The following is a 27,092-nucleotide window of genomic DNA, read 5'->3' as shown; positions in this document are numbered from 1 at the left end:
TGTGTCTACATGGTGTGTTAGTGCACACCAACTGGGGTGTAAGTTCTTGTTCACACCAGCGTATTGTGTGGACACTGCTAGTACACACTGAAATTCCCTAGTGCACTTTAACATAGTATGGGCTACATCAACATGCACTAAGGAACTGTTAGTACATGCCAGCAGGGTCCACACAAATCAGTAAGTGTGTGACACCCTGGTGCCCACCCACTAGAATTCACCCCCAGCTAGTGTGCACTAACATACTGTTAAGGCAAATCCTGAGTTAATTCATTTTGCTCAAGTAGCAGGGACTTGTGCTCTTGATACAGGTCCCAGGTTGAATTTCCACTGACAACCATGGTGTCTGTACACATGCAGCCATGTTATAGTGAATTTGTACATCAAACTGATCTTCAATAGACAATTTGTAACAGTGCAGAAATTTGTAGTTCTTACCACACACTCAAGTATATTGTCATAAATGCATTATTTAAAAATATAGCTAAAGTATTTTCCTTCTAGACTTTGAGGCAATATTTGCTCCACTCATTGTCACAAGTTTCAAATAATTCCAGCAACTTTTCACTTTCTAGCTAAATGAACCATGTTTTGAACCGTTATACTGGTGATAAACAAGAATGGGGAAAAATATAAATGAATGTTCAAGATCACCAAATGTAACCTGTTTCAGAGTAACAGCCGTGTTAGTTAGTTACGTGTTAGTTAGTTAGTTAGTATTCGCAAAAAGAAAAGGAGTACTTGTGGCACCTTAAGAGACGAACCAATTTATTTGAGCATAAGCTTTTGTGAGCTACAGCTCACTTCATCGGATGCATACTGTGGAAAATACAGATGATGTTTTTATATACACAAATCATGAAAAAATGGGTGTTTATCACTACAAAAGGTTTTTTCTCCCCCCACCCCACTCTCCTGCTGGTAATAGCTTATGTAAAGTGATCACTCTCCTTACAGTGTGTATGATAATCAAGGTGGGCCATTTCTAGCACAAATCCAGGTTTGTGACTAGGTTTCTATCACATAGCCTGCTGGTAGAATTTATAAGGGCCACTGGATAGGAAAATAGTGGTTTACAAGAACAGCAATGTGGCCATTTTTATTATTTTGGAAAAGTGAGGGACTCAACAGAACTTATGAAGTTTTTCCAACAGTGTATGCCTTTTCTAACAATTGCTATACCTACTTAAAGTGCAGTGATGGTCAGAAGAATAACTACCAGTTCATAAAAATTAGATATTGTTACTCAACAGATATGCTCCTTATATGCTCTCAGAGTCTCATCTGCTTATTTACTTTTTATTTTTGCAGAGTCAATACAACTAAGAGAAACTGAACTGCATACTACTGTACATTATAAAAAGGATGGTTAACTCAAGTTCTAATTACTAGAGGGTGAGGATGTGTTGAGCCAGAAAAGCTGAACCCAGGTTGAATGTGCAGGGGTCACATTTAGGGAAAAACATGTTTTACTTATAAACTTATTTACTTCAATTTATAAGTAAAGTAAAAAAAAATTAGTCTGGAATCATTGACACAAATGTGAAATCCTGTGATACAATTTTTACAGTGACTGATTTTAGAGTATGATTACACTTTAAGAACAGTGGAATATGAAAGTAAAGAGATTCTATTTTAAGCTTGTCTGATGTAAAAGCTAATCCAACTGAAAGGACTACCTAATACAAAGGACACTTTTTCAGATGGAATAAACCCATTTCACCAAATTCGTCTGTGCAATATAGTGTAATGGTCACCTTGCAGTCTTAAATGTGACATGAAGGCTGGTGTTTACATTAGAAAGAGTACGAAGTCTTGACATTTTTGTGATCTTTTAGGACTGACAGTGGAACATTGCCACTGTTCTTGATGATTTAATAGCAAATAAAAATTCTGTTTTTCACATTAGAAATCTGATCTTGAATGACTTCAGATGCTCAAAAAAAGGCTTCTGTTGATTCTCTCAAAGCTGCTGTACTTAGGGAAGAACTATAATTAACGTAACAGCAAGTTTAAAAGATACTTCACATACTTGAATTTTCTGGGTTTAATTTTTTTGTAAGATGCATAGAGGCATTCATGGTTTGAACAGCATAAAAAAATTTCATTATCGTATTTAGGGCATTTTTAACATATGTTTGAAAACATTTTCAAAGTGAAGCTGAACTATGACAGGTGCTGTAATTACAGCATTAAAAACTGAAATCCTACTTTTACACAGAATAACCAGTTGTACTGCAAATCTCCCTTTACTATCCTGGTTGTGGGTCTCAACCCTGACCTCATAGGGCCACCTTTATGGGTAAAACGATACAATAGAAAGCTTGTAAAACAGTAATATAATGAAAATCAAATTTACTAGGGGTGAGGATGTGTTGAGCCACTGAGTTTTCTGTAAGACACAGTAACATGGAGAAATTTGTGTTTGAGTCCAGTTTCTTATCCTGTGGGGAAATCAATCATAAAGCTTGCTGAATATCACTCACAAATAGATATGGCAGCATTCAAAGCCATCATGAACTCTCTCTTTCCAGCTGCTATTTGCAAAGCTAGAACTGTGTTTGGCTAATTCCCTAATGTTTTGTAAGAGCTGATATGAGTCTGACCCACAGCTCTGAGAGGACAGGCTGTGTATGGACTAAGACCTCACTATTTTTCAGGGTACCTTGCTTTGGAGATGACATGAGAGCCCTGATATCTACTAATATGATGTCCTATTTTATCACCTCCATCAAAAGCCACTTCAACACCATCAACAGTTGAAGTATGCTTACTCTGCAAGTCCTGCAATAATTCAAATAATTCTGAAAGTCCCCTGAAAATCTTGGCTGTAAAGAATCATTGATATCTCTGGAAAATTGAGAAAATTGCATTTGGAAACAATTCTATTTAGACATGGTATGTTTTTTCCTCATTTGTTTATTATTTGAGCTCATCTACCCTTATTGCTCACCTGAAAGTTGTATTTCTCTGTTTGTACCAAAAAGAAGAAAAAGGTGAAGTTTTAAAAGCAAAGGATATTTTTAATAAAACTGTCCCTAGCAGTATAAATCGAGGAAGAAAAAACAAGAAAAAATATGCTAAAATCAAACTGTCAAGTTTGATCAAGTTGTAGTTGTGTCGGTCACACGATATTAGAGATACAAGGTAGGTTAGGTAATCCTCATCCACCTTGTCTCTCAAAATTCAATGATTTTCAAAGGCTTTTAAGTGAGTTCGATGCACTTTCAGAGGCAAAGATAATGTCTCATTTCTCAGTAACCTAATAAATGAAAAGGAGTACTTGTGGCACCTTAGAGACTAACCAATTTATTAGAGCATAAGCTTTCGTGAGCTACATCGGATGCGTCCGATGAAGTGAACTGTAGCTCACGAAAGCTTATGCTCTAATAAACTGGTTAGTCTCTAAGGTGCCACAAGTACTCCTTTTCTTTTTACGGATACAGACTAACACGGCTGCTACTCTGAAACCTAAGAAATGAAGTGTATTTCCTCTGTGCTAAATGTATAAATAGCAGGGGTAAGTGGGTCATTCAGCACATAATCTCAGATTAATTTTTCTGTCCATTATAGATCTATATAAGTAATGGCCAACTGGCCCCCATTCCACTCTGATTCAGAATACACCCATTCTGAACCTCAGCATACTTAATATGGAACAACATTAGAGTATGGAGCTGGCTGACGGAGAGTCCCATAAGTCCCATTTGTAAACAATTTGGCACAGTTTTGCAAAGTTTCTTGTTTATGACTTTATACCCCATAGTATGTAAAATAATAAAAAATGAAACGTTGCAAAACATCACATAAAAGTTATAAATACTAAACCTCAACAGATCAGCTTCATACGCTAATGAGTATCTGTGGTAGCTGACATGCCCCAGCATGCACCATGCTTTGCGATAACAGCGGAAAAGGAGATGTATAGTGCCAGTCTATAAAAGGGGGAATAAGGACAACCCTGAGAATTGCGGACCAGTCAGCTTAACTTCAGTAACTGGAAAAATAATGGAGTAAATAATCAAGCAATCAATTTGAAAACACCTAGACGATAATAAGGGGATAAGTAACAGTCAACATGGATTTGTCAAGATCAAATAGTGTCAAACCAACCTAATAGCTTTTCTTGACAAGATAACAAACCTTGTGAATGGGGGGAAGCAGTAGACATGGTATATCTTGACTTTAGTAAGGCTTTTGATACTGTCTCGCATGACCTTCTAATAAACAAACTAGGGAAACATAGCCTACATGGAGCTACTATAGGTGGGTGCATAACTGGTTTGAAAACTGTTCCCAGAGAGCAGTTATCAGTAGTTCAAAGTCAAGATGGAAGAATAAATCGAGTGGGGTCTCACAAGGATCAGTCCAGGGTCCAGTTCTGTTCAATATCTTCATCAATGATTTAGATAATGGCATAGAGAGTACACTTACAAAGTTTGTGGACGACACCAAAGTGGGAGGGCGGTTTAGGTTGGACATTAGGAAAAGCTTACTAATTGTCAGGGTAGTTAAGCACTGGAACAAATTGTCTAGGGAGGCTGTGGAATCTCCATCATTGGAGGTTTTTAAGAACAGGTTAGACAAACACCTGTCAGGAATGGTCTAGTTATTACATAATCCTGCCTTGAGTGCAGGGTACTGGACTAGATGACCTACTGAGGTCCCTTCCAGTCCTACACATTTTATGATTAGCCATGACACTGTTCTTGCATTTATATGCTCACCACCCTTCTATACACTATACTTTAAAAGGTAAAACATTGCAAATCACCTTTCAGAGTTTCGCAAAGTTATGGAAAAAAATATTGGAAATTATTTAAGGGACATGCTAGAAGAATAAGAAATCAAAGATTAACTAGTGTTGACCAGTTACTGGATTTCTCTCTACTAATGACAGAGTAGGGAAGTTTAGTAGGGAACTCTGCTTAAGGTTTTCAAGAAATATCTAAGAATAGTAGTTAGAGGTAAAAATCCAGAGAAGAGGAGTAATAGAATTCTATAAGGTAATTGTCTAAAGAACAGGAAACAAAAAGGTAATCATAGCTGGAAACTTTTCAAGTTTAAAACCATCATAAGTATCTCTGAGGCCAGTTTGAGTGTCTTTATTACGAGAATTAATCTAGTTATAATTTATTCAGATTGGCCACACAATTCATTTGTTACTAGAATACATTTGCTTCTGCTTTATTGTTCTCTTCTATTTAAAAATGTTTTTTGTAACCAAATACAGTCAGAAACCAACTCTCCCAAATCACTGACTGGGTCTATTTTTCTTCTCCCTAACTTTATTTTCTGACTGTGGCTTATTTTATTGTTTTAATTTGGATTTTTTCTTCTAAGCATAGCATATTGCCTTACTAAGAAATGTATCAAAAATATACAACCAGAACACAGTAATATATATTTAAATAAACTATTCTTGAATACCTAACAACATATAAAACTCACAGAAACCATTCTACACTTGCTTTTCATCAACACTCAAACATTTACTAAAGTGCATTCAGGGGGAAAAAAGCTGCAGAACAAGAACACTTTCACTGGTTGAGACTCATATACTATCTGTGATCTGCAAATTAACCTATTCATACCTGGTGTTGATGGTCTCTCCAACATATTCAAATGATGGTAGATAAAAGCTTGACTATCATGAACAGTGTCCATATCAATTTCCTCCTCTTCCTGAGAGTTTGAAAACTAAAACACCAGCAAGAAATATGTAAAAATAAGGGAATATTAATAATTAACTCTAACAGGTCTTACTTTTCTGGGGAAAGGAAGCAAATTTATCACTGATAATGAACAAAAGTGAAGGAATATATAATATAAAAGTCTAGTTCATTATCCTTCTTTCTAATTTACAGTGGAAACCGCGTGAACATTTAGAACATTAATTGGCAGCTTCATTCCCTGCCAGCCAATAAAGAATCTGATGGGAGACGATTTTGCCAAAGTAATCGTAACAACTACCTTACACATATGCACAGCATGTCTTTTGTTAGGCTACAGCTGTTAGAAAACTCAGCAAAAGACTTTACTGTTATACTAAATACCCTACACATTGTTAAAGTTGAATTGCCATTTTCTTACTCTGATTTTTAGTTTGACTTTACTGTCTTCATTCTTCTCTGGTATCTGCCCTGGCTCCAATGGGGACCCAAGTGGCATATCAGCCTTCCTCTTCACCCCTTGCTGATGAACAGAAATGCTGGATGCGGTTTCCTTAACAAGATGATCGTCCTCCTGAAGCAGCATTTAAAGATTAAAATTAGAAGACAGCAAAAGCATATTTAAATCTAAAAGTGACATAATGGTTGAAAACACACTTGAGTTGAACAGAACCTTCCGTGTAGTTGAGGCAAAAAATATTCCTTAAAACCTTTCATGGACTTGTGCCACTCTCTCCTACAAACATACTTTCTCTTTACTTCAATCCTTGCTCCCTCTGCATATCTAGAACTGGCCTCTCTTCTGTCCCGTCTCACAATCATGGTACTGTTAGTGTGCAATGAATCTCTGCAGCTCCTGAAAAGTCTTTCTATATATCTGCCTCACTAACTCTAAATCTCAGTTGAATTATCATAGTTTCTGATCTAAACAAGGGATTTAGATGAATCTTCTCAGAGGTTAAATTTAAAAGCGAACACTAATTTTGTTGAATAAAAGTAAAATATCATGGTTATGCCCCTGATTTTCTTTTACATGTCATACTAGCTTTTCTCCAAAAAGGAGGAGTGAAAGAACCCTTTTAAAATTACTGCTTAGATTAACCAAATAAAGATAAGAGGAACATGAAAATAAATGTATACATCGAATGAGTTACAAACTACACAGTTATAGGCATTAAAAAGGAGAAAGGCCTTCCAAAGTACAATGAAAACACAAAATAAAATACAGGAAAAGACAAACGTATTTACAGAAATAGACATTAGCCCTTTCTAAAACCTAGACAAAAGTAAGGCCTACCATAGCCTTTTCTCCAAACCATTAGAAGCATCTACTACTATACTAAGGTACTACTATACTGCTTCTGAATCAGAGGTGTCCCACACCAATCACGAGGCGAAATGCATGCTTTCTAGAATTAAAACTTCAGCCTTGGTAACTTACCTCCTCCCACAGCAGATTCCAGAACAACAATAATTTAACAATTCTCATTCTCAAACAACTCATGCTCACAGAACATGCAACCTCAAAAGACAGTCTAGTCAACCTAAATATGCTCTAGTGTCTGTCAGAAATTCTTTTTACTTCACAAAAATATATTTTTATCCTTGGTCAGGCCTCTTCATTTCATCTTCTGTTATTACTTCTAATACTATTTAAGTCTGTGAAACATTCTGGAAGAAAGTTTGCCTGAGGTGCTATCCAACTTCTGTACTGTATTATTCTGTTTGTATTTCACAAGGAAAACTAAATCAGCATCAGTTTAGGGTGATTTTTTTTTAAAATAAACACAGCCAAGTTCTGGGAACTGAGAAGAGGCTACCTAGATCCTTAAAGCAGAAAAATCCATAAACACTCAGAAATCAAGGTATTGCGTGTGCTGTAAGCACATCTAATAACAAAGACACATATTTAAGCACGTTTCACAAACAACAGATATAGTGAAATGATGTCGTTTGCTCACACATTTTTCAGAGTATGCTGCTTCCAAGTATATTACAAGCTAATGGCCACATCTGCCTTTGAATACACATAGCTATCTGCCTATGAGTTACTGTGAGGTGCTCAGATACCAGCAAAAAATGTTACAGAAACGTTTATAAATAAGGACATTCATGATGCACATCTGAGGACAGAAACTAGTTATATGTGAATAAGTTAAGTGTTGCACAAATGCTGATAACTTTCAGAGGCAATTCAAAGAATCTCTGATGATCCACACATTAACATTAAATTTCTGCACTCATATTTTTATCCTCTAAAAGCTTTGAGCATAACTCTTACTCTAAAGATAAGGACTAGAGAAAAGATGGACTTTTTAGTGAGAAAAAATTCTGTATTTATTTCCCATTACTTTGAATGTATGTTATTTTTACTCCTAAGCGTGCTATATGCCTCACAGGGAGTAAAAGAACAGGTTCCCATCCCAAACTGCTTATAATCTAATTTTATACATGACGAGCGAGCTACCCTTTGCCCACTGAGTTCTCTCACTAGCACTTAGTCTTATAGCAGTTGATTTTTTTTTAATTAACCTGTCACACAAATAGTCTTCTCTTTCTCTACTAAATGTTGATTTTTCCCTCCATAACTACATCTGCCCAAGGCCCACTTTAGGCAAGATTTAGTTCTGAGCTAGTGGCAGTTTTTGTATTAAAATACCTTACTTTAAAATCCAACATCCTGCATCCTCAAAGGCCTAGAAATGGGATCTTCATACCGTTGGGAAGAGGACTTTTCTAGTTTCCCAGTGGGACCATGCACTTAAAAGGAAAACACTATCAGATTTTAAATCTGACATTTTTAGGCACTTCTATGAGTCTCTTGGAGCTATGTATTCAGGTGTAGTTGGACTCATGGGAACTAAGGCACTTGGTTTCTAGATGGAGAAAACTCAATACATCCCGTTTTCATGCTGATAAAAATCTTTACACCACAGCATCACAGGTTCTGCGTACATCAAGCTTACTTCTTGTAAATGATACAGAAAACAGTTACGTTTTAGAATGGATACAAATGAGGAGTGAGGGTGGGCTTGGCAAACTAACTGGAAGGTCATTCCACACAATTAGGGAAAAGGCACAAAGGTGGAATGAGAGAAAGAGACAGAGGGTATTAAGGCTGGCACTATACTGGAAGACTTGAGAGTAACACAAAACAAAAAGGTCAGAGGGTTAAGTCTTGAAAGTTCAGACAAGAAGTCTGAATTCATTACACAGTACAATTCGGAGCCAGTGGAAATATTCAAAGCAGGGTGAGGGAGGCATGTGCAGATGGTCAGTGCTTACAGTGCTTTGGAATCCTATCAGTTGCCCATGATTGTTAGGATTGTTCACCGGTTCCTGACTGTTTGCCACTGACTCAGGGACGATGGTAGGATTAAGTACAGCTTTCTTTTCTTTCAGATTAAGGACCAGTCCAAGCTCTGGTAATGGCAAACAAGAAGGTCTATTGAGGCCAAAAAGTGTGAAGTACAGGTCCACAGCACCACATCGGAGCCTCCAGTCGTGTGAAGTACCTAAAAATCAAGGAGGTGCAACTGTTAAAATGTAGAGATAATCTTTAAAAACAAAAAAAAAAGTTCAAATGATTTGGAGTCATCAAGCTGTGCACATTTTTAGCCTCTGTTGCCCTCATCCTTCCCTCCTATTATTTGTTACATTCACTTGTTATGTTTGCTTTTAATAAACACTGTAAGCTGTTTGAGGCTGGGAGCATGTCTTCCTATATGTTCTGTACAACGCTTGCCACAACAGGACCCCAATCACAACGGGGATCTTTGGGAGCTATATCACAACAACACTAAATCATATTAATAAAAAAAATACACATGCCATTAGTTTCCATATTTAACATCTCATTTTAGATTTTAGTATCAAAGACAATTAGCAGGTAAGTGGAACAACACATTGACAAACTAGCCTTTCACCTCAGCAGGTCTGGATGCGAAAATGAGTTACATGAAAAATAAACTGAATTTTATTGCTTCAACCTATTCTCTAACTGTCTACATCACAAAACTATAAAATCCAGCACAACTAACAGTGGCTGGGGAAGCTGTAAAATTGGTAAACTAAGCAAGAAGCTTAAATAGCAACAATCATTGCCACACCAGAAACTAGCTTCAACCATTCACATATTCTGTAGTACAAATCAATAAAATCCTGGCAATTCAATTTTGCTATACACTCAGAGTCATGATGTTTCTACCCCATCTTGTCTCCTGTACTGTATGATCATTATTATCTTGCCTTTGTTACAAGTCTACACATATGCAGTGTAGCTGTGTCAGTCCCAGAATATTAGAGACACTAAGTGGGTGAGGTTATATCTTTTACTCGATCAACTTCTCTTTGTGAGAGAGACAAGCTTTCGAGCACCCAGAGCTGAAGAAGAACTTGTCTCTCTCACCAACAGAAGTTGGTTCAATAAAAGACATTACTTCACTCACCTTGTCTCTCAAGCCTACATATACTCTTTTTAAAAATAATGTATGTTACTGAATACCATGTAGGAGGTCAGCTCTAGGCAAGGGACTGAGATGCAGTCTGCAATCATAAGTAAAATCAGTTGTCACTTCTGTCTGTCTTTCTTACATCCACACAACAGCAACAGACTCCAGTTACTAGTGAAGCATTACGGTCCAAGACAACCATAGTTCTAAGTCTGTGGGAAAGAGACATGACTGAAAAGGAACCATGTTTTCCTCTGTGTTTTATAACATTTAGCAGAAGAAAAACCCCAATCATGACTGGGGCATAACTGTTGCACACACTCTGGAAATGTCACTGACGTAATTCAAAAGGAACAACTAATATGACTACCATCTAGTATGTTTCAACTTGAATCCAATATTTTGATTTGTAATTAAATTTAAGAAAATGTTTTAATACACTGAAAATGCTTTTATGAAAAATGAAATGATTAAAAACTCCATGTTGCATTGACATCATGACACACGAATGGTAAAAGCACATTTGGCACCACCCGTAGCAAAAAATATCTAACATCTGGCACAATGCTGTAAATACAATGGTTTTGGTGCAAACTCAGGCCAGCACTTGATTGATTACGAGTTCATCAAACATATTGTTCTCTACTAGGAATAGAAATTAAATTGGTAAACAAGGCAAGGATGAGCCAACTGCCATGTTGATTTGGCTGAGCAAGACCTTGCAGAGGGGAAAATTACAAGATGTATTCTTGTGGATTACAAGTACCATGGGAGCGAACAGTTTTTGGAATACTGGAAATGGCCCAACTTGATTATCATACACATTGTAAGGAGAGTGGTCACTTGGGATAAGCTATTACCAGCAGGAGAGTGAGTTTGTGTGTGTGGTTTTTGGAAAAAGGGGGGGGGGTGAGAAAACCTGGATTTGTGCTGGAAATGGCCCACCTTGATTATCATACACATTGTAAAGAGAGTGGTCACTTTGGATGGGCTATTACCAGCAGGAGAGTGAGTTTGTGTGTGTGTGTGGGGGGGGGGGGGGGGCGGAAGGTGAGAAAACCCGGATTTGTGCTGGAAATGGCCCAACTTGATTATCATACACATTGTAAGGAGAGTGATCACTTTAGATAAGCTATTACCAGCAGGAGAGTGGGGTGGGAAGAGGTATTGTTTCATGGTCTCTGTGTATATAATGTCTTCTGCAGTTTCCACAGTATGCATCCGATGAAGTGAGCTGTAGCTCACGAAAGCGTATGCTCAAATAAATTGGTTAGTCTCTAAAGTGCCACAAGTACTCCTTTTCTTTTTGCGAATACAGACTAACACGGCTGTTATTCTGAAACCAGTTTTTGGAATAGACTTAGTTGTATATATTTATGCAGTTTCATGCACCTCTTTTCTGATGAGAGTTGCATGAACAACTGGCTGGTGATGGGGGGACAGATCTAACATTCAAATTGAACATGAAAATACGCTGATGAGATAAGAACTATCCTTATTTTTTCTTTATAAATGATCTGGCAATTTAATATTCAATAAGAGATAATCAATATTCAGCATCAGTCCCACTTTCACAGAGAAGGTCATCAGAATTGTTAATCTTAAATACAACTGCAGGGAGAATATGTGAACCCCTGTAAATATAGCTCATCACTACACTCTTTGGAATTCAGTAGCATCATCAACTTTATGTTTGTCAATAAAAGATTACAGAAAAAAAAAAAAAGATTTGTTTCCCCACAATGTAATTATTTTAGGTTTTTGTAAATTTAAATGCAGCACTGCTTGAAGACCATGCAGCCATATATCTGGTGGATTATTAATTCATCTTGCCTTTAACAAACATTTTTATTGGCACTCACACTTTGCAATTATCTTGGTATTTTTATTTACAGAAAATAAAATTCAACCAGAATGTCACCTTCATGCATAGGGATTTAAGTGCTTAAAGTCATAAATATAATGAAAATGTATATCTTATTTGTTATTTGCAAAAAGAGGTAATGGATATAAGTGAACACTTCACACACACTTCTCTTGAGAAACAAGGAACACAAATTCTCTGGAGATAGATTCAGGAAATAAACATTTTGATGTTGACTCTTGGCAAATCTTATAGAACTGAACAACTAGTAGTCTTCCTACTTTAACCCCTGGAGTGTAGCTGTAAACTTTCAAGCACTAAAAATAAAGATGCAAAGAGAACAGTCAGCTCTGAATGACCTAAAAGACTACGTAAATATTTATATGTAATCCGTACTGTGCCAAATGTTAAAGAACAGTTCGTGAGTACTGGAGAAAACTGACTCAGTAATGAAAACAAGTCAATAGCAAAAGATACAATCCCTTCTCACAATCGGTTCTTTACTAGTCAAAGCCAAGTAAGTCTTAATTTTAAAGTAAAAACTTCTTAAGATCTAATTTATCCACAGAAATTCTAAAATCTACTTTACTCATTTAGGTTGGGGATGGGGTGCTTAATCTAATGAGAACTTGAAGTGTTTGATACATTTGAATATTGAAAATAATTCAAAAATTCATTTCAGGATTTATTCAAAAATTATATATATGAAAATTACATTCCAACATTTTGTAATAGAAAAGACACAATGTGTGAAGTAGCAACACAAGGTGAAAACTGTTGGCCCTACAACAAGAAATAATTCTTTTGCAGGCTTGGATCACGGATCACACAAGGTGTGAGTCTATGCTAAACGTACTTTTCAACAAGTACAGTAATTGCAGAAGATGGAGAAAAACAGGATGCCAAAGGACAATCCTGTATGTTAGACAGCCCTATGAGATGATGAAAGTGTGAATGGAAAGCCTCAATTTTTGAGCTTTTAACAAACAAACAAACCTAAAGAGAGCTCATTTTATATACCAGAGAATGTGCAGAATGTTAACCACTCCAAGTTTTTTAAAATACAGAAGAGATTCAACCTGAATTCATAAGTTTCCAAAGCTGATCCACCAAAGCTTCATTGCACAAGGGAGACTCCAAGTTCTTAGTAAAGGGTGGATTCCTTGTCAGCATGTTCAAAATCTTATGTCTGAAAGAGAAACAAAAGTTGCTTTTTTAATCTAAATGAACTGAGACTCCAAAGTTACTGTGTTTTGTATGTCTGCAATTCTGTTTTTGACACTGGAGTTTTTATTGGGCATACAAATATTAAGATTTGTGAGCCCCTAATATATACATGTATTTTAGTTCCTTTTAGCTCTTTCTTCTGTCTGTACATACACACGTATATGCACATCTCATCCCCAAATTAGTTAGTTTTCAGGTAATAAATAGGACATGACCAGGGTGGACATTAGTTGATAGCATCACTCATCACGGTAAAGGGAAAGTGTGATTTTGTATCTAGGCTGATTTGTTTTCATGACAATTTGAAAGGCCGTGTTATGCTCTAAGGTAAATTAATTGGAGCTGTACTGAGTCAATATACTCTTCATATTCTAATAAATATTTATTTTCAGTTGGATTTTAAAAAAAAAACATGTCTAAACATTAAACGTGTTACAAAATGACAGGAATCAGTAAAAATATTTAAGACTCACTCTTCCCTTTTTAAAGGGACGCCTATAATTTAGAAATTACATTACTGTCTGAATATTTTGCATGCAACACCTCTGACCCCAATACTTGACAGCAGTGAGCAAAAAACAAACACTGTATTTTTTCAGACGGTTTACTATGCTTGTGACAACATATTGGGAATAGTGATTGTCACCATTTCCCCTAAATAGTCAGTTTTCTCCCTTGTTGAAAAGACCCTTATAAATATGGGAACAGAAAAACCTTTAACATTTGAAGGGATTTTTTAAATATTCAGGATATAATTTTTAAAGTGTGCTCTATCTGAAACTGGAATTTAAAAATGAATAAAAAATGCAAACTGACAGGATCTCTTTGAGAGACTCAATTAAAATATTCTGTTTCCTCAGCTAATGTTGCCTGTTACATGTATCTGATCTAATGGGTCAAATTATACGCAACTTCCTTTAAAAAGAATAACAGCAATATATTCCTAGGACTAGGGAAATTAGTAACTATACTTGCAAAGGAAGCCTAAAAGATAAATAGGAAAAATACCTAAGTCTATTCATCTTAAAGAACAGTACTACTACATTGGCAATCAGGGACAGACAGAAATGAGGAGCAGGGAAACGAAGATCAGAGGTTGCCCATGCTAAAATATATACAGCATTGCATTGGCTAAATCTAAATTAAATCTGATAAAATTATCAAATAACCACAACATTTTTACAGGTTTCAGAGTAACAGCCGTGTTAGTCTGTATTCGCAAAAAGAAAAGGAGTACTTGTGGCACCTTAGAGACTAACCAATTTATTTGAGCATAAGCTTTCGTGAGCTACAGCTCACTTCATCGGATGCATACTGTGGAAAGTGTAGAAGATCTTTTTATATACACACAAAGCATGAAAAAATACCTCCTCCCACCCCACTCTCCTGCTCGTAATAGCTTATCTAAAGTGATCACTCTCCTTACAATGTGTATGATAATCAAGGTGGGCCATTTCCAGCACAAATCCAGGGTTTAACAAGAATGTCTGAGGAGCGGGGGGGGAGTAGGAAAAAACAAGGGAAAATAGGTTACCTTGCATAATGACTTAGCCACTCCCAGTCTCTATTCAAGCCTAAGTTAATTGTATCCAATTTGCAAATGAATTCCAATTCAGCAGTCTCTCGCTGGAGTCTGGTTTTGAAGTTTTTTTGTTGTAATATAGCAACTTTCATGTCTGTAATTGCGTGACCAGAGAGATTGAAGTGTTCTCCGACTGGTTTATGAATGTTATAATTCTTGACATCTGATCTGTGTCCATTTATTCTTTTATGTAGAGACTGTCCAGTTTGACCAATGTACATGGCAGAGGGGCATTGCTGGCCCATGATGGCATATATCACATTGGTGGATGTGCAGGTGAACGAGCCTCTGATAGTGTGGCTGATGTTATTAGGCCCTGTGATGGTGTCCCCTGAATAGATATGTGGGCACAGTTGGCAATGGGCTTTGTTGCAAGGATGGGTTCCTGGGTTAGTGGTTCTGTTGTGTGGTATGTGGTTGCTGGTGAGTATTTGCTTCAGGTTGGGGGGCTGTCTGTAGGCAAGGACTGGCCTGTCTCCCAAGATTTGTGAGAGTGTTGGGTCATCCTTCAGGATAGGTTGTAGATCCTTAATAATGCGTTGGAGAGGTTTTAGTTGGGGGCTGAAGGTGATGGCTAGTGGCGTTCTGTTATTTTCTTTGTTAGGCCTGTCCTGTAGTAGGCGACTTCTGGGAACTCTTGATCTTGTGCTTTTTCAGGGAGTTTCTTGAGCAAATGCTGTAGTTTCTTTTGGTAACTCTCAGTGGGATCAGAGGTTAATGGCTTGTAGAAAGTGGTGTTGGAGAGCTCCCGAGCAGCCTCTTGTTCATACTCCGACCTATTCATGATGACAACAGCACCTCCTTTGTCATTCTTTTTGATTATGATGTCAGAGTTGTTAACCTATCCAACTATACTCTCAGCCCAGCAGAAGCAGCTGTCCTATCTCGGGGCCTCTCCTTCTGCCCCTCCACCCCCACAAACATGATTCAGTTCTGTGGTGACCTAGAATCCTATTTTCGACGTCTCCAACTCAAGGAATATTTCCAACATACCTCTGAACAACATACTAATCCACAGAGACCTCCCTACCAACACTACAAAAAGAAGGATTCTAGGTGGACTCCTCCTGAAGGTCAAAACAGCAGACTGGACTTCTACATAGAATGCTTCCGCCGATGTGCACGGGCTGAAATTGTGGAAAAGCAGCATCACTTTCCCCATAACCTCAGCCGTGTGGAACACAATGCCAACCACAGCCTCAGAAACAACTCTAACATCATAATCAAAAAGGCTGACAAAGGAGGTGCTCCAACACCACTTTCTACAAGCCATTACCCTCTGATCCCACTGAGAGTTACCAAAAGAAACTACAGCATTTGCTCAAGAAACTCCCTGAAAAAGCACAAGATCAAATCCGCACAGACACACCCCTGGAACCCCGACCTGGGATATTCTATCTACTACCTAAGATCCATAAACCTGGAAATCCTGTGCGCCCCATCATCTCAGGCATTAGCACCCTGACAGCAGGATTGTCTGGCTATGTAGACTCCCTCCTCAGGCCCTACGTTACCAGTACTCCCAGCTACCTTCGAGACACCACTTACTTCCTGAGGAAACTACAATCCATCGGTGATCTTCCTGATCACACCATCCTGGCCACTATGGACGTAGAAGCCCTCTACACCAACATTCCATACAAAGATGGACTACAAGCTGTCAAGAACATTATCCCCGATAATGTCACGGCTAACCTGGTGGCTGAACTTTGTGACTTTGTCCTTACCCATAACTATTTTACATTTGGGAACAATGTATACCTTCAAATCAGCGGCACTGCTATGGGTACCCGCGTGGCCCCACAGTATGCCAACATTTTTATGGCTGACTTAGAACAACGCTTCCTCAGCTCTCGTCCCCTAACACCCCTACTCTACTTGCGCTATATTGATGACATCTTCATCATCTGGATCCATGGAAAAGAAGCCCTTGAGGAATTCCACCGTGATTTTCAACAATTTCCATCCCACCATCAACCTCAGCCTGGTCCAGTTCACACAAGAGATCCCCTTCCTGGACACTACAGTGCTAATAAACGATGGTCATATAAACACCACCCTATACCGGAAACCTACTGACCGCTATTCCTACCTACATGCCTCAAGCTTTCACCCTGACCACATCACCACATGATCCATCGTCTACAGCCAAGCTCTGCGATACAACCGCATTTGCTCCAACCCCTCAGACAGAGAAACACCTACAAGATTTCTATCAAGCATTCTTACAACTACAATACCCACCTGCGGAAGTGAAGAAACAGATTGACAGAGCCAGAAGAGTTCCCAGAAGTCACCTACTACAGGACAGGCCTAACAAAGAAAATAACAGAACGCCACTAGCCGTCACCTTCAGCCCCCAACTAAAACCTCTCCAACGCATTATTAAGGATCTACAACCTATCCTGAAGGATGACCCAACACTCTCACAAATCTTGGGAGACAGGCCAGTCCTTGCCTACAGACAGCCCCCCAACCTGAAGCAAATACTCACCAGCAACCACATACACATACATAACAGAATCACTAACCCAGGAACCTATCCTTGCAACAAAGCCCGTTGCCAACTGTGCCCACATATCTATTCAGGGGACACCATCACAGGGCCTAATAACATCAGCCACACTATCAGAGGCTCGTTTACCTGCACATCCACCAATGTGATATATGCCATCATGGGCCAGCAATGCCCCTCTGCCATGTACATTGGTCAAACTGGACAGACTCTACGTAAAAGAATAAATGGACACAAATCAGATGTCAAGAATTATAACATTCATAAACCAGTCGGAGAACACTTCAATCTCTCTGGTCACGCGATTACAGACATGAAAATTGCTATACTACAACAAAAAAACTTCAAATCCAGACTCCAGCGAGAAACTGTTGAATTGGAATTCATTTGCAAATTGGATACAATTAACTTAGGCTTGAATAGAGACTGGGAGTGGCTAAGTCATTATGCAAGGTAACCTGTTTCCCCTTGTTTTTTCCTACTACTCCCCTCCTCAGACGTTCTTGTTAAACCCTGGATTTGTGCTGGAAATGGCCCACCTTGATTATCATACACATTGTAAGGAGAGTAGTCACTTTAGATAAGCTATTACCAGCAGGAGAGTGGGGTGGGAGGAGGTATTTTTTCATGCTTTGTGTGTATAAAAAGATCTTCTACACTTTCCACAGTATGCATCCGATGAAGTGAGCTGTAGCTCACGAAAGCTTATGCTCAAATAAATTGGTTAGTCTCTAAGGTGCCACAAGTACTCCTTTTCTTTTTATAACATTTTTACTTATCCTTTCACCCCATCTACAGTCTAACAACTGTTTTACACTCTTTGATAGCCAAACATAATGATGTTCATTCAGTCCTAACACACTTGAGATTAAAAATAATTTGTTATATGCAACAGATCAATATTAGATTTACGTGTGCCAATTGTCTGTAGGAAAGACTCTTAAATCAAAGGACAAAACAGAAAATTCATGTAGTCTGAGACTAAAAACTGATCAAATTTTATTTTTTTAGTTATGGAATGTTAAACAATGATAAACACTTTGCTAAGTATAAATTAACATAAACATCAAAGATGAATTTTGGTGGTATTTTACAAATTAATGGAAACAAATTTTCACAAAATATTTATAGATTTTAAGGCCAGAAATGACCACTATGGTCATCTAGCCTAACCTCTGGCATAACACAGGCCAAAGAACTCTATGCACTAATTCTAATATTAGTGAAAAGTGCTGACTTTAGGTATTTGTAGACATACTAACCTTACATAAGGTACAGGATCATTCTGAACCATGTTAAGCAACCACTGTAATTCCTCATAACTCCGATCAACTACAACAAAAATTAAATGACTTGTTAATTGTATGCAGAGACAACTAAAGAGCGAAGCAAAGACCAATTAAGACCAATTAGAAAATTATTCTATATATGTTACATAGAATCACCAGGGATTATCTGTAGCTGTATGATTGGACTGTATCACAAATGATGAAACAGACATTAATAAAGGTATGTTGGCAACAAGAAGAAAGCCAAGGAATGTGTGGGCCCTTTACTGAATGAGGGAGGCAACCTAGTGACAGAGGATGTGGAAAAAGCTAATGTACTCAATGCTTTTTTTGCCTCTGTTTTCACTAACAAGGTCAGCTCCCAGACTGCTGCGCTGGGCATCACAAAATGGGGAAGAGATGGCCAGCCCTCTGTGGAGATAGAGGTGGTTAGGGACTATTTAGAAAAGCTGGACGTGCACAAGTCCATGGGGCCGGACAAGTTGCATCCGAGAGTGCTGAAGGAATTGGCGGCTGTGATTGCAGAGCCATTGGCCATTATCTTTGAAAACTCGTGGCGAACCGGGGAAGTCCCGGATGACTGGAAAAAGGCTAATGTAGTGCCAATCTTTAAAAAAGGGAAGGAGGAGGATCCTGGGAACTACAGGCCAGTTAGCCTCACCTCAGTCCCTGGAAAAATCATGGAGCAGGTCCTCAAAGAATCAATCCTGAAGCACTTGCATGAGAGGAAAGTGATCAGGAACAGCCAGCATGGATTCACCAAGGGAAGGTCATGCCTGACTAATCTAATTGCCTTTTATGATGAGATTACTGGTTCTGTGGATGAAGGGAAAGCAGTGGATGTATTGTTTCTAGACTTTAGCAAAGCTTTTGACACGGTCTCCCACAGTATTCTTGTCAGCAAGTTAAGGGCTGGATGAATGCACTATAAGGTGGGTAGAAAGCTGGCTAGATTGTCGGGCTCAACGGGTAGTGATCAATGGCTCCATATCTAGTTGGCAGCCGGTATCAAGTGGAGTGCCCCAAGGGTCGGTCCTGGGGCCGGTTTTGTTCAATATCTTCATAAATGATCTGGAGGATGGTGTGGATTGCACTCTCAGCAAATTTGCGGATGATACTAAACTGGGAGGAGTGGTAGATACGCTGGAGGGGAGGGATGGGATACAGAAGGACCTAGACAAATTGGAGGATTGGGCCAAAAGAAATCTGAGGAGGTTCAATAAGGATAAGTGCAGGGTCCTGCACTTAGGACGGAAGAACCCAATGCACAGCTACAGACTAGGGACCGAATGGCTAGGCAGCAGTTCTGCGGAAAAGGACCTAGGGGTGACAGTGGACGAGAAGCTGGATATGAGTCAGCAGTGTGCCCTTGTTGCCAAGAAGGCCAATGGCATTTTGGGATGTATAAGTAGGGGCATAGCGAGCAGATCGAGGGACGTGATCGTTCCCCTCTATTCGACATTGGTGAGGCCTCATCTGGAGTACTGTGTCCAGTTTTGGGCCCCACACTTCAAGAAGGATGTGGATAAATTGGAGAGAGTCCAGCGAAGGGCAACAAAAATGATTAGGGGACTGGAACACATGAGTTATGAGGAGAGGCTGAGGGAGCTGGGATTGTTTAGCCTGCAGAAGAGAAGAATGAGGGGGGATTTGATAGCTGCTTTCAGCTACCTGAAAGGGGGTTCCAAAGAGGATGGCTCTAGACTGTTCTCAATGGTAGCAGATGACAGAACGAGGAGTAATGGTCTCAAGTTGCAGTGGGGGAGGTTTAGATTGGATATTAGGAAAAACTTTTTCACTAAGAGGGTGGTGAAACACTGGAATGCGTTACCTAGGGAGGTGGTAGAATCTCCTTCCTTAGATATTTTTAAGGTCAGGCTTGACAAAGCCCTGGCTGGGATGATTTAACTGGGAATTGGTCCTGCTTCGAGCAGGGGGTTGGACTAGATGACCTTCTGGGGTCCCTTCCAACCTGATATTCTATGATTCTATGATTCTATGATTTCCATGTCAGTATAGATTAATACTAGTGATACATCTAAAATGACATTATTTTCTTTTTAAAAGGAGCAAAAATTCTTCAGTATTCATCATTACACACTAAAAAGTGAATAGTATGTAGAGAATATAATCCTGTAGTCTCTTTCATTCAGAAGAGTATGAGAAATATTATCCTGACGCTAACTATCCATTAAGTTTTGTGATAGATGTCTAGCTGTAAATAATGATAAGAAAATACTCACTTGGACTACTGGCCTTACTTATACACGAAACTGTGAACATACTCTTCTCCATATGCTTATAATCTTTTTTCTATCAAAGTGTTTTTGAATATTTCAACAGCCAGTGACCCAATCATGAATGTGTTAGCGAGTGCTCCCAAAGTAAATACCGTACATGGATTTGTTTAAGACTAGGAACTAAATTAGTAGGTTAGGTAGAGGCTTAAATCATTTGACTGTATCCCTTTAATACTGCATAATACTACAAAAGAAAAAAAAAACAATAGCATGGGATAAAGTAAACATACGAAAATACACAAATTCAAAGAGGCTAATTTTCACTCAGCTGTTTTCCTCATTTCATTTTCCCGGGGTGCTGCAACATTTTTAATTCACTACCACCCACAATATGTAGTTACTTGCTCAGGAGTGGCTTTACTTATCGATCCAAATAGTATCCTCCACATTTCAACTGCATTTACTAATTGTTTCTGTGCAGATGCCTTCAACAAAAAGTCTACTGCTCTTTTTCTACTTTATAGAAACATTCTCCATTTTTTGTATTTCATTTCCCTTAACTAATTTTCATCTGTTTTATTTACCTCCATTCAACTTTTCCTTCTGATTTGTTTCAGTTTTGGTCTTTACTTCAGCAGTTTTTGGACTATAACTTATTTAGCTTTTCTAGTCTAATCTACACCAATGAATAGTTGCTATTGCTCTTTGAAATGACCTATACACTTCTGAATATACGGCAACTCTGTTTTAATGGAACAGGTAATTATACTGAAAATTATCTTCAGAAAATCAGCATCTTCTCCTTTTAATAGCTCTACTAGAAGAAAGAATGGTTACAAACGCTACAGGAATTGTGGTTCTTCAAGATGTTTAGTCAATGAGCATCCTACTATAGGTACACATACACCTCATGTGTGAGAGACTGGATATATAGATTTTTTTTTCTTAGCAGTGTCCATCAGGCTGTGCATGTGCGTGTGCTTTCGTGTGGTCCTGCATGAGGGCATCAAGGGTGGAGAGGCCACAAACCTCCCTCAGTTCCCTCTCAATTCAAAGCCTGCATTGATCAGGATTCCCAGAAGTGGGGACAGAGGGTGGGGTTATGGGATCCACAGTATCTTAACTAACCTCAGTTGCTGTATGGTAAGTAATTGTTCTTTTTTTGAGTATGTGTCAGTGTGGATCCCTCTAGAGGTGACTGACAAGTGGTATCCTCCCCCGAGAGTGGGAATGAGGAGTTTCAGCTGTATCAGTCAGAGATAGAAGTATTGCACTCCCAAACTTGGCATCTGATCTGGCTGCCACATCAAAATGCATGTTCAACAAAAGCTAGTGAGTTGCTCCACATAACTGCCTTGCAGATTACAGAGACTAACTTTTCTGAAGCAGGTGGACAATGGAGTAGTCCTTAATGTTTGGATGGAGTGACTCACCAGCCAATTGATAACAGGTAGAAATATGCTGCATGATCCATTTCAAGTTTCTCTATGATGAAAGAGCTTGGCGTTTTGATACTAGATATAGTCACAAAGAGGCGGAGAAAGCCTGAAAAGTTTGGTCCTTTCATAATATATGTAGGTAATATAACAAGGCTCTGGAGACGTCCAAGCATGCAGCTTCTTCTCTCTTGGCACTTAGTTCAGCTTCACCTGACGACTGATAAGGTGATGGGGTTGGTTCAGGTGAATTTCAAGACCACCTTAATTGATGAACTTAGAGTGTAGTTTCATCACCATCTCATCCCCATGGAAGGAGGTGTAACGCAGACTGGCCATAAGACCGTGGTGTTCACTAACTCTGTGTTGAGGTAACTGCCATGAGAAAAAACAGGCTGATGGCAATGTGGTATATTGAGCACTCTGAGAATGCTTCCAGAGGACACTCGCTAAGCTTTAAAAGGAAAATATGAGGTCCCATGTGGGAGTCAGGTCCTGACTGGAGGACAAGTATGAAGACAACCCTGGAGGAATTTCAGTATCAAAGTGTGACCAGTCAGAGTATGACTGTACTAGAACATGACACGCCAATTTCACAGCAAGGTGAAACTTAAGGAATTAAATGTTACCCTGTATGTTTCAGGAGGGAAATGTAGTCCAAGATTTTTCAGTATTGGGGTTTCCACTGGGTCAATATTATTCTGAGTTGCCCATATGGATAACCTTTTACATTTTGGAAAGTATATCTTCCTGGTGGAAGGTTTCCTGCTTTGCATAAGAATTTCCTGATCTTGTAGGGAGCAGCTTCTGTCAGCAGTGCTCAGCCAGCCAAAATGATTACAGATCTGAGTGCTTTATCTGACTGAGGTTCAAGGATACTATGTCTGAGCAAGCCAGGTGGTGTATAGGAGGCTTTTTCAATATCTCTACCAGGTTTGGCAGCCAAACTTGGACAGTATAAGGCTATCACAATGACAAAGCCTTATCCTGTCCAATCTTGGATATTATTCTGGCAATCAGAAGAGTCGGCAGGAAAGCACACAGCAATCCCCAAAGCCACTGAAGGAGGAAGCTGTCCGGTGGGAAGACTGGAGTCATGCTTCCTCTGGAGCAGAAATTCAGATGTTTGGTATCCTTTGTGGCTTCTGCAAACACACAGCTTAATGGGACTAAATCGGGGGACCCGGATAATCTTCATCCAAAAATATTAAAGGAACTGGCACATGAAATTGCAAGCCTGGTAGCAAGAATTTTTAATCAATCTGTAAACTCAGGGGTTGTACCGTATGACTGGAGAATTGCTAACATAGTTCCTATTTTTAAGAAAGGTAAAAAAGTGATCTGTGTAACTATAAGCTGGTTAGTTTGACATCTGTAGTATGCAAGGTCTTGGGAAAAATTTTGAAGGAGAAAGTAATTAAGGACATTGAGGTCAATGGTAATGGGGACAAAATACAACATGGCTTTACAAAAGGTAGATCGTGTCAAACTAACCTGATCTCCTTCTTTGAGAAGGTAACAGATTTTTTAGACAAAGGGAATGCAGTGGATCTAATTTACCTCGATTTCAGTGAGGCATTTGATACGGTTCCACATGGAGAATTATTAGCTAAATTGGAAAAGATGGGGGTCAATATGAAAACTGAAAGGTGGATAAGGAACTGGTTAAAGGGGAGACTACAATGGGTCTCACTGAAAGGTAAACGGTCCGACTGGAAGGAAGTTACTAGTGGAGCTCCTCAGGGATCAGTTTTGGGACCAATCTTTTTATTACTGACCTTGGCACAAAAAGCGTGAATGTATTAATAAAGTTTGCGGATGACACAAAGCTGGTAGGTATTGCCATTACAGAGAAGGACTGGGATATCATACAGGAAGATCTGGATGACCTTGTAAACTGGAGTAATAGTAATAGGATGAAATTTAATAGTAAAAAGTGCAAGGTCACGCATTTAGGTATTAATAACAAGAATTTTTGTTATAAACTGGGGACGCATCACTTGGAAGTAACAGAGGAGGAGAAGGACCTCAGAGTATTGGTTGATCACAGGATGACTATGAGCCGCCAATGTGATATGGCCGTGAAAAAAGCTAATGCGGACTTGGGATACATCGGATGAGGTATTTCCAGTAGAGATAAGGAGGTGTTAGTACCGTTATACAAGGCACTTGTGAGTCCTCATCTGGAACACTGTGTGCAGTTCTGGTCTCCCATGTTTAAGAAGGATGAATTCAAACTGGAACAGGTACAGAGAAGGGCTACTAGGATGATCCAAGGAATGGAAAACCTGTCTTATGAAAGGAGACTCAAGGAGCTTGGCTTGTTTAGCCTAACTAAAAGAAGGCTGAGAGGAGATATGATTACTATCTATAAGTATAGCAGAGGGATAAATAAATGGAGGGAGAAGAATTATTTAAGCTCAGTACCAATGTGGACACAAGAACAAATGGATATAAACTGGCCATCAGGAAGTTTAGGCTTGAAATTAGACAAAGGTTTCTAACCATCAGAGGAATGAAGTTCTGGAACAGCCTTCCAAGGGAAGCAGTGGGGGCAAAAGACATATCTGGCTTCAAGACAAAGCTTGATAAGTTTATGGAGAAGATGATATGATGGGATAGCCTAATTTTGGCAATTAATTGATCTTTGACTACTAGCGGTAGATATGCCCAATGGCCTGTGATGGGATGTTAGATTGGGTGGGATCTGAGTTACTACAGAGAATTCTTTCCTAATTGTCTGGCTGGTGAGTCTTGCCCACATGCTCAGGGTTTAGCTGATCGCCATATTTGGGGTCAGGAAGAAATTTTCCCCCAGGGCAGACTGACAAAGGCCCTGGGGTTTTTTCACCTTCCTCTGCAGCATGGGGCACGAGTCACTTGCTGGAGGAGTCTCTGCACCTTGAAGTCTTTAAACCACAATTTGAGGACTTCAATACTCAGACATAAGTTAGGGGTTTGTTACATGAGTTGGTGGGTGAGATTCCGTGGCCTGCGTTGTGCAGGAGGTCAGACTAGACGATCATAATGGTCCCTTCTGATCTTAAAGTCTATGATTCTATGATATGATGGGACACCCACAGCCAACTGGTGCCTCCCAATACTGGGGGGGAGGGGGGGCACAATCTAACAGGGAGGACATGTGTGTCTCCCCTCCACAGTGACACCCGCCCTTCAGAGCACCTAGCCCAGGGCTGCCACACTCTCCAAGCCATATGTTACCTGCGGGGAAGGGGGTTGTGTTCTGTTCTTCTCTCCTTGCGTGTCCCCTTCCCACTCCCTTGGCACATTCGGCCATTCTCCCTGACAGCTGAGCGGAGTATGGGATGGAGCCGTGTCTGCCTGAGAGTCTAGCTGGGAGGAAGGGATAGCCCGCTCCCTGCCTGGGCTAGGCTGGTAAGGAGAAAGGGGGAGTAACTCAGAACCTCAATCTAACAATCCAAATTGGTGTTTTGATGATGAGGGTTGTGAGGTTGATACCTGTGTAGCAGATAGTCTCTTTTTCTGGAACCTATGCCTCTTTCGTTGGGGTTCATAAGGTCTCTGGGAGTCAGAGAACTGAACACGACAAGATCTCTGCGCTATCTGGCACTTACTAAATTTCTTTTTACGTGCATGTGTAAATTCCCTGTGAATACAGAGTGGCTCTGGAATCAATGTATGCAGAGACTTGTAAATATTCTCTGCAATCAGTTTTAAGTCACTGTGGGAAAGGTTGTCAACTGTATTCTGGACCTCAATCTGAAATCCTGAGAGCTGAAGCCTGCAAGCCCCTCTCATGACTACCACTGTAGAAATAAAGCAACCACCTGTGTCAGCAGCATCCAGAGAGGTCTGCAGAGATGTTCTGACAAGAGGCTAATCTTTTGTAACGACTGCCTGGAACCGATCCCTCTGTTCTGGTCGTAAATGCTCAATAAACGAATTGAGATTGGAGTAACTGGAGAAATATAATCATACCATTAACACCTGACAGTAGGTGATCCTAAACTGCAGAGCCACAGACAAGCATGATTTGTGACCAAATGAATCAAGATGCTTCTGATCTCTATTGTACAGCATTGATTTAACATGGTGCTAACTTCCACGTTAACTGGGAAAGATGGAACATAATATGTTTTTCCAGACTTTCTACAAGTGGGCGGTATTGTCGCTGAGATATTACTTCTGGAGGATCCAGCAGAGCAGAACCTTATCAATAGGTAGTGAGTGCAATTCAGGCAGATAATGCTGTAGGCAGACTACCCAGAAGTTTATGTTGTGACTCCTTAACCTTCTCATCAAATGGTATCTGTAAGGAGTCCACTATCATTTTAATGAGGTCCTGGAACTGTTTGAAGTCATCAGCCAGGAATGGTGGGGGAGACAGACTGCTTCATCTGGGGATGAAGAAGAGGTGTTGGTTGGCATAGTGACTTCTTTGTCCACTCTTGCCTCCTGCTCCTTGAAAGTCTCTTCTTGTACTTCGGGACTTTGAGAGAAGATGGGGGCGGGGGGGAATAGTCTATGCCTATTGTGCTGACGAGTGATGCTGGGGGGTCCTAGAGAATTGTTGGTAGTATGCCACTCATGGCTCCCAGTATGGCCAATGGGGAGGCCCATATGGTATAGGTGGGGGTATCAAAGAGTGCTCGTACCACTGGGATTGATCTTTAGGGTGTCTTTCTGGAATATGTTCTTTCTCCCTAGAAGTCGCCATATTAATACTCCTCTAAGAGTGAGGAGGGGAGCCCTGAACTGAAATTTGAGAAACTGATGAGAAATCCCCATCCTCCTCCTCTTCAACGTCACTTTATAGAGGTGGAGCATTGGCAGA

At 39.5% G+C, this 27,092-nt stretch overlaps 1 protein-coding gene across 8 annotated transcripts in view; it reads right to left on the bottom strand.

The window, feature by feature from the left end:
* TAF2 (TATA-box binding protein associated factor 2) overlaps positions 1-27,092 on the bottom strand; it is a 107,724-nt gene that overhangs the window by 9,265 nt on the left and 71,367 nt on the right. For 6 of the 8 annotated variants that reach the window (XR_012157106.1, XM_073330247.1, XM_073330248.1 and 3 more), the window contains 5 exons: positions 18,574-18,643; positions 13,067-13,176; positions 8,958-9,187; positions 6,094-6,246; positions 5,595-5,700 (listed from right to left, as the gene is read on the bottom strand). Coding sequence is in view for 7 of the 8 variants with exons in the window: in XM_073330247.1 (XP_073186348.1) it covers positions 5,595-5,700; positions 6,094-6,246; positions 8,958-9,187; positions 13,067-13,176; positions 18,574-18,643 (669 nt within the window). In the remaining variant the exon portion in view is untranslated. Of the gene's footprint in view, positions 1-5,594; positions 5,701-6,093; positions 6,247-8,957; positions 9,188-10,176; positions 10,336-13,066; positions 13,177-18,573; positions 18,644-26,085; positions 26,217-27,092 lie in introns of those variants that run through there. The other 2 variants (XM_073330253.1, XM_073330254.1) reach the window with 2 other exon arrangements.

This window comes from Lepidochelys kempii, chromosome 2 (genome assembly GCF_965140265.1).
Source record: "Lepidochelys kempii isolate rLepKem1 chromosome 2, rLepKem1.hap2, whole genome shotgun sequence".
NCBI lineage: Eukaryota > Metazoa > Chordata > Testudines > Cheloniidae > Lepidochelys > Lepidochelys kempii.
The sequence above is the reverse complement of the archived record's forward strand: the minus strand, read 5'-3'. Positions and strand labels throughout refer to the sequence as shown.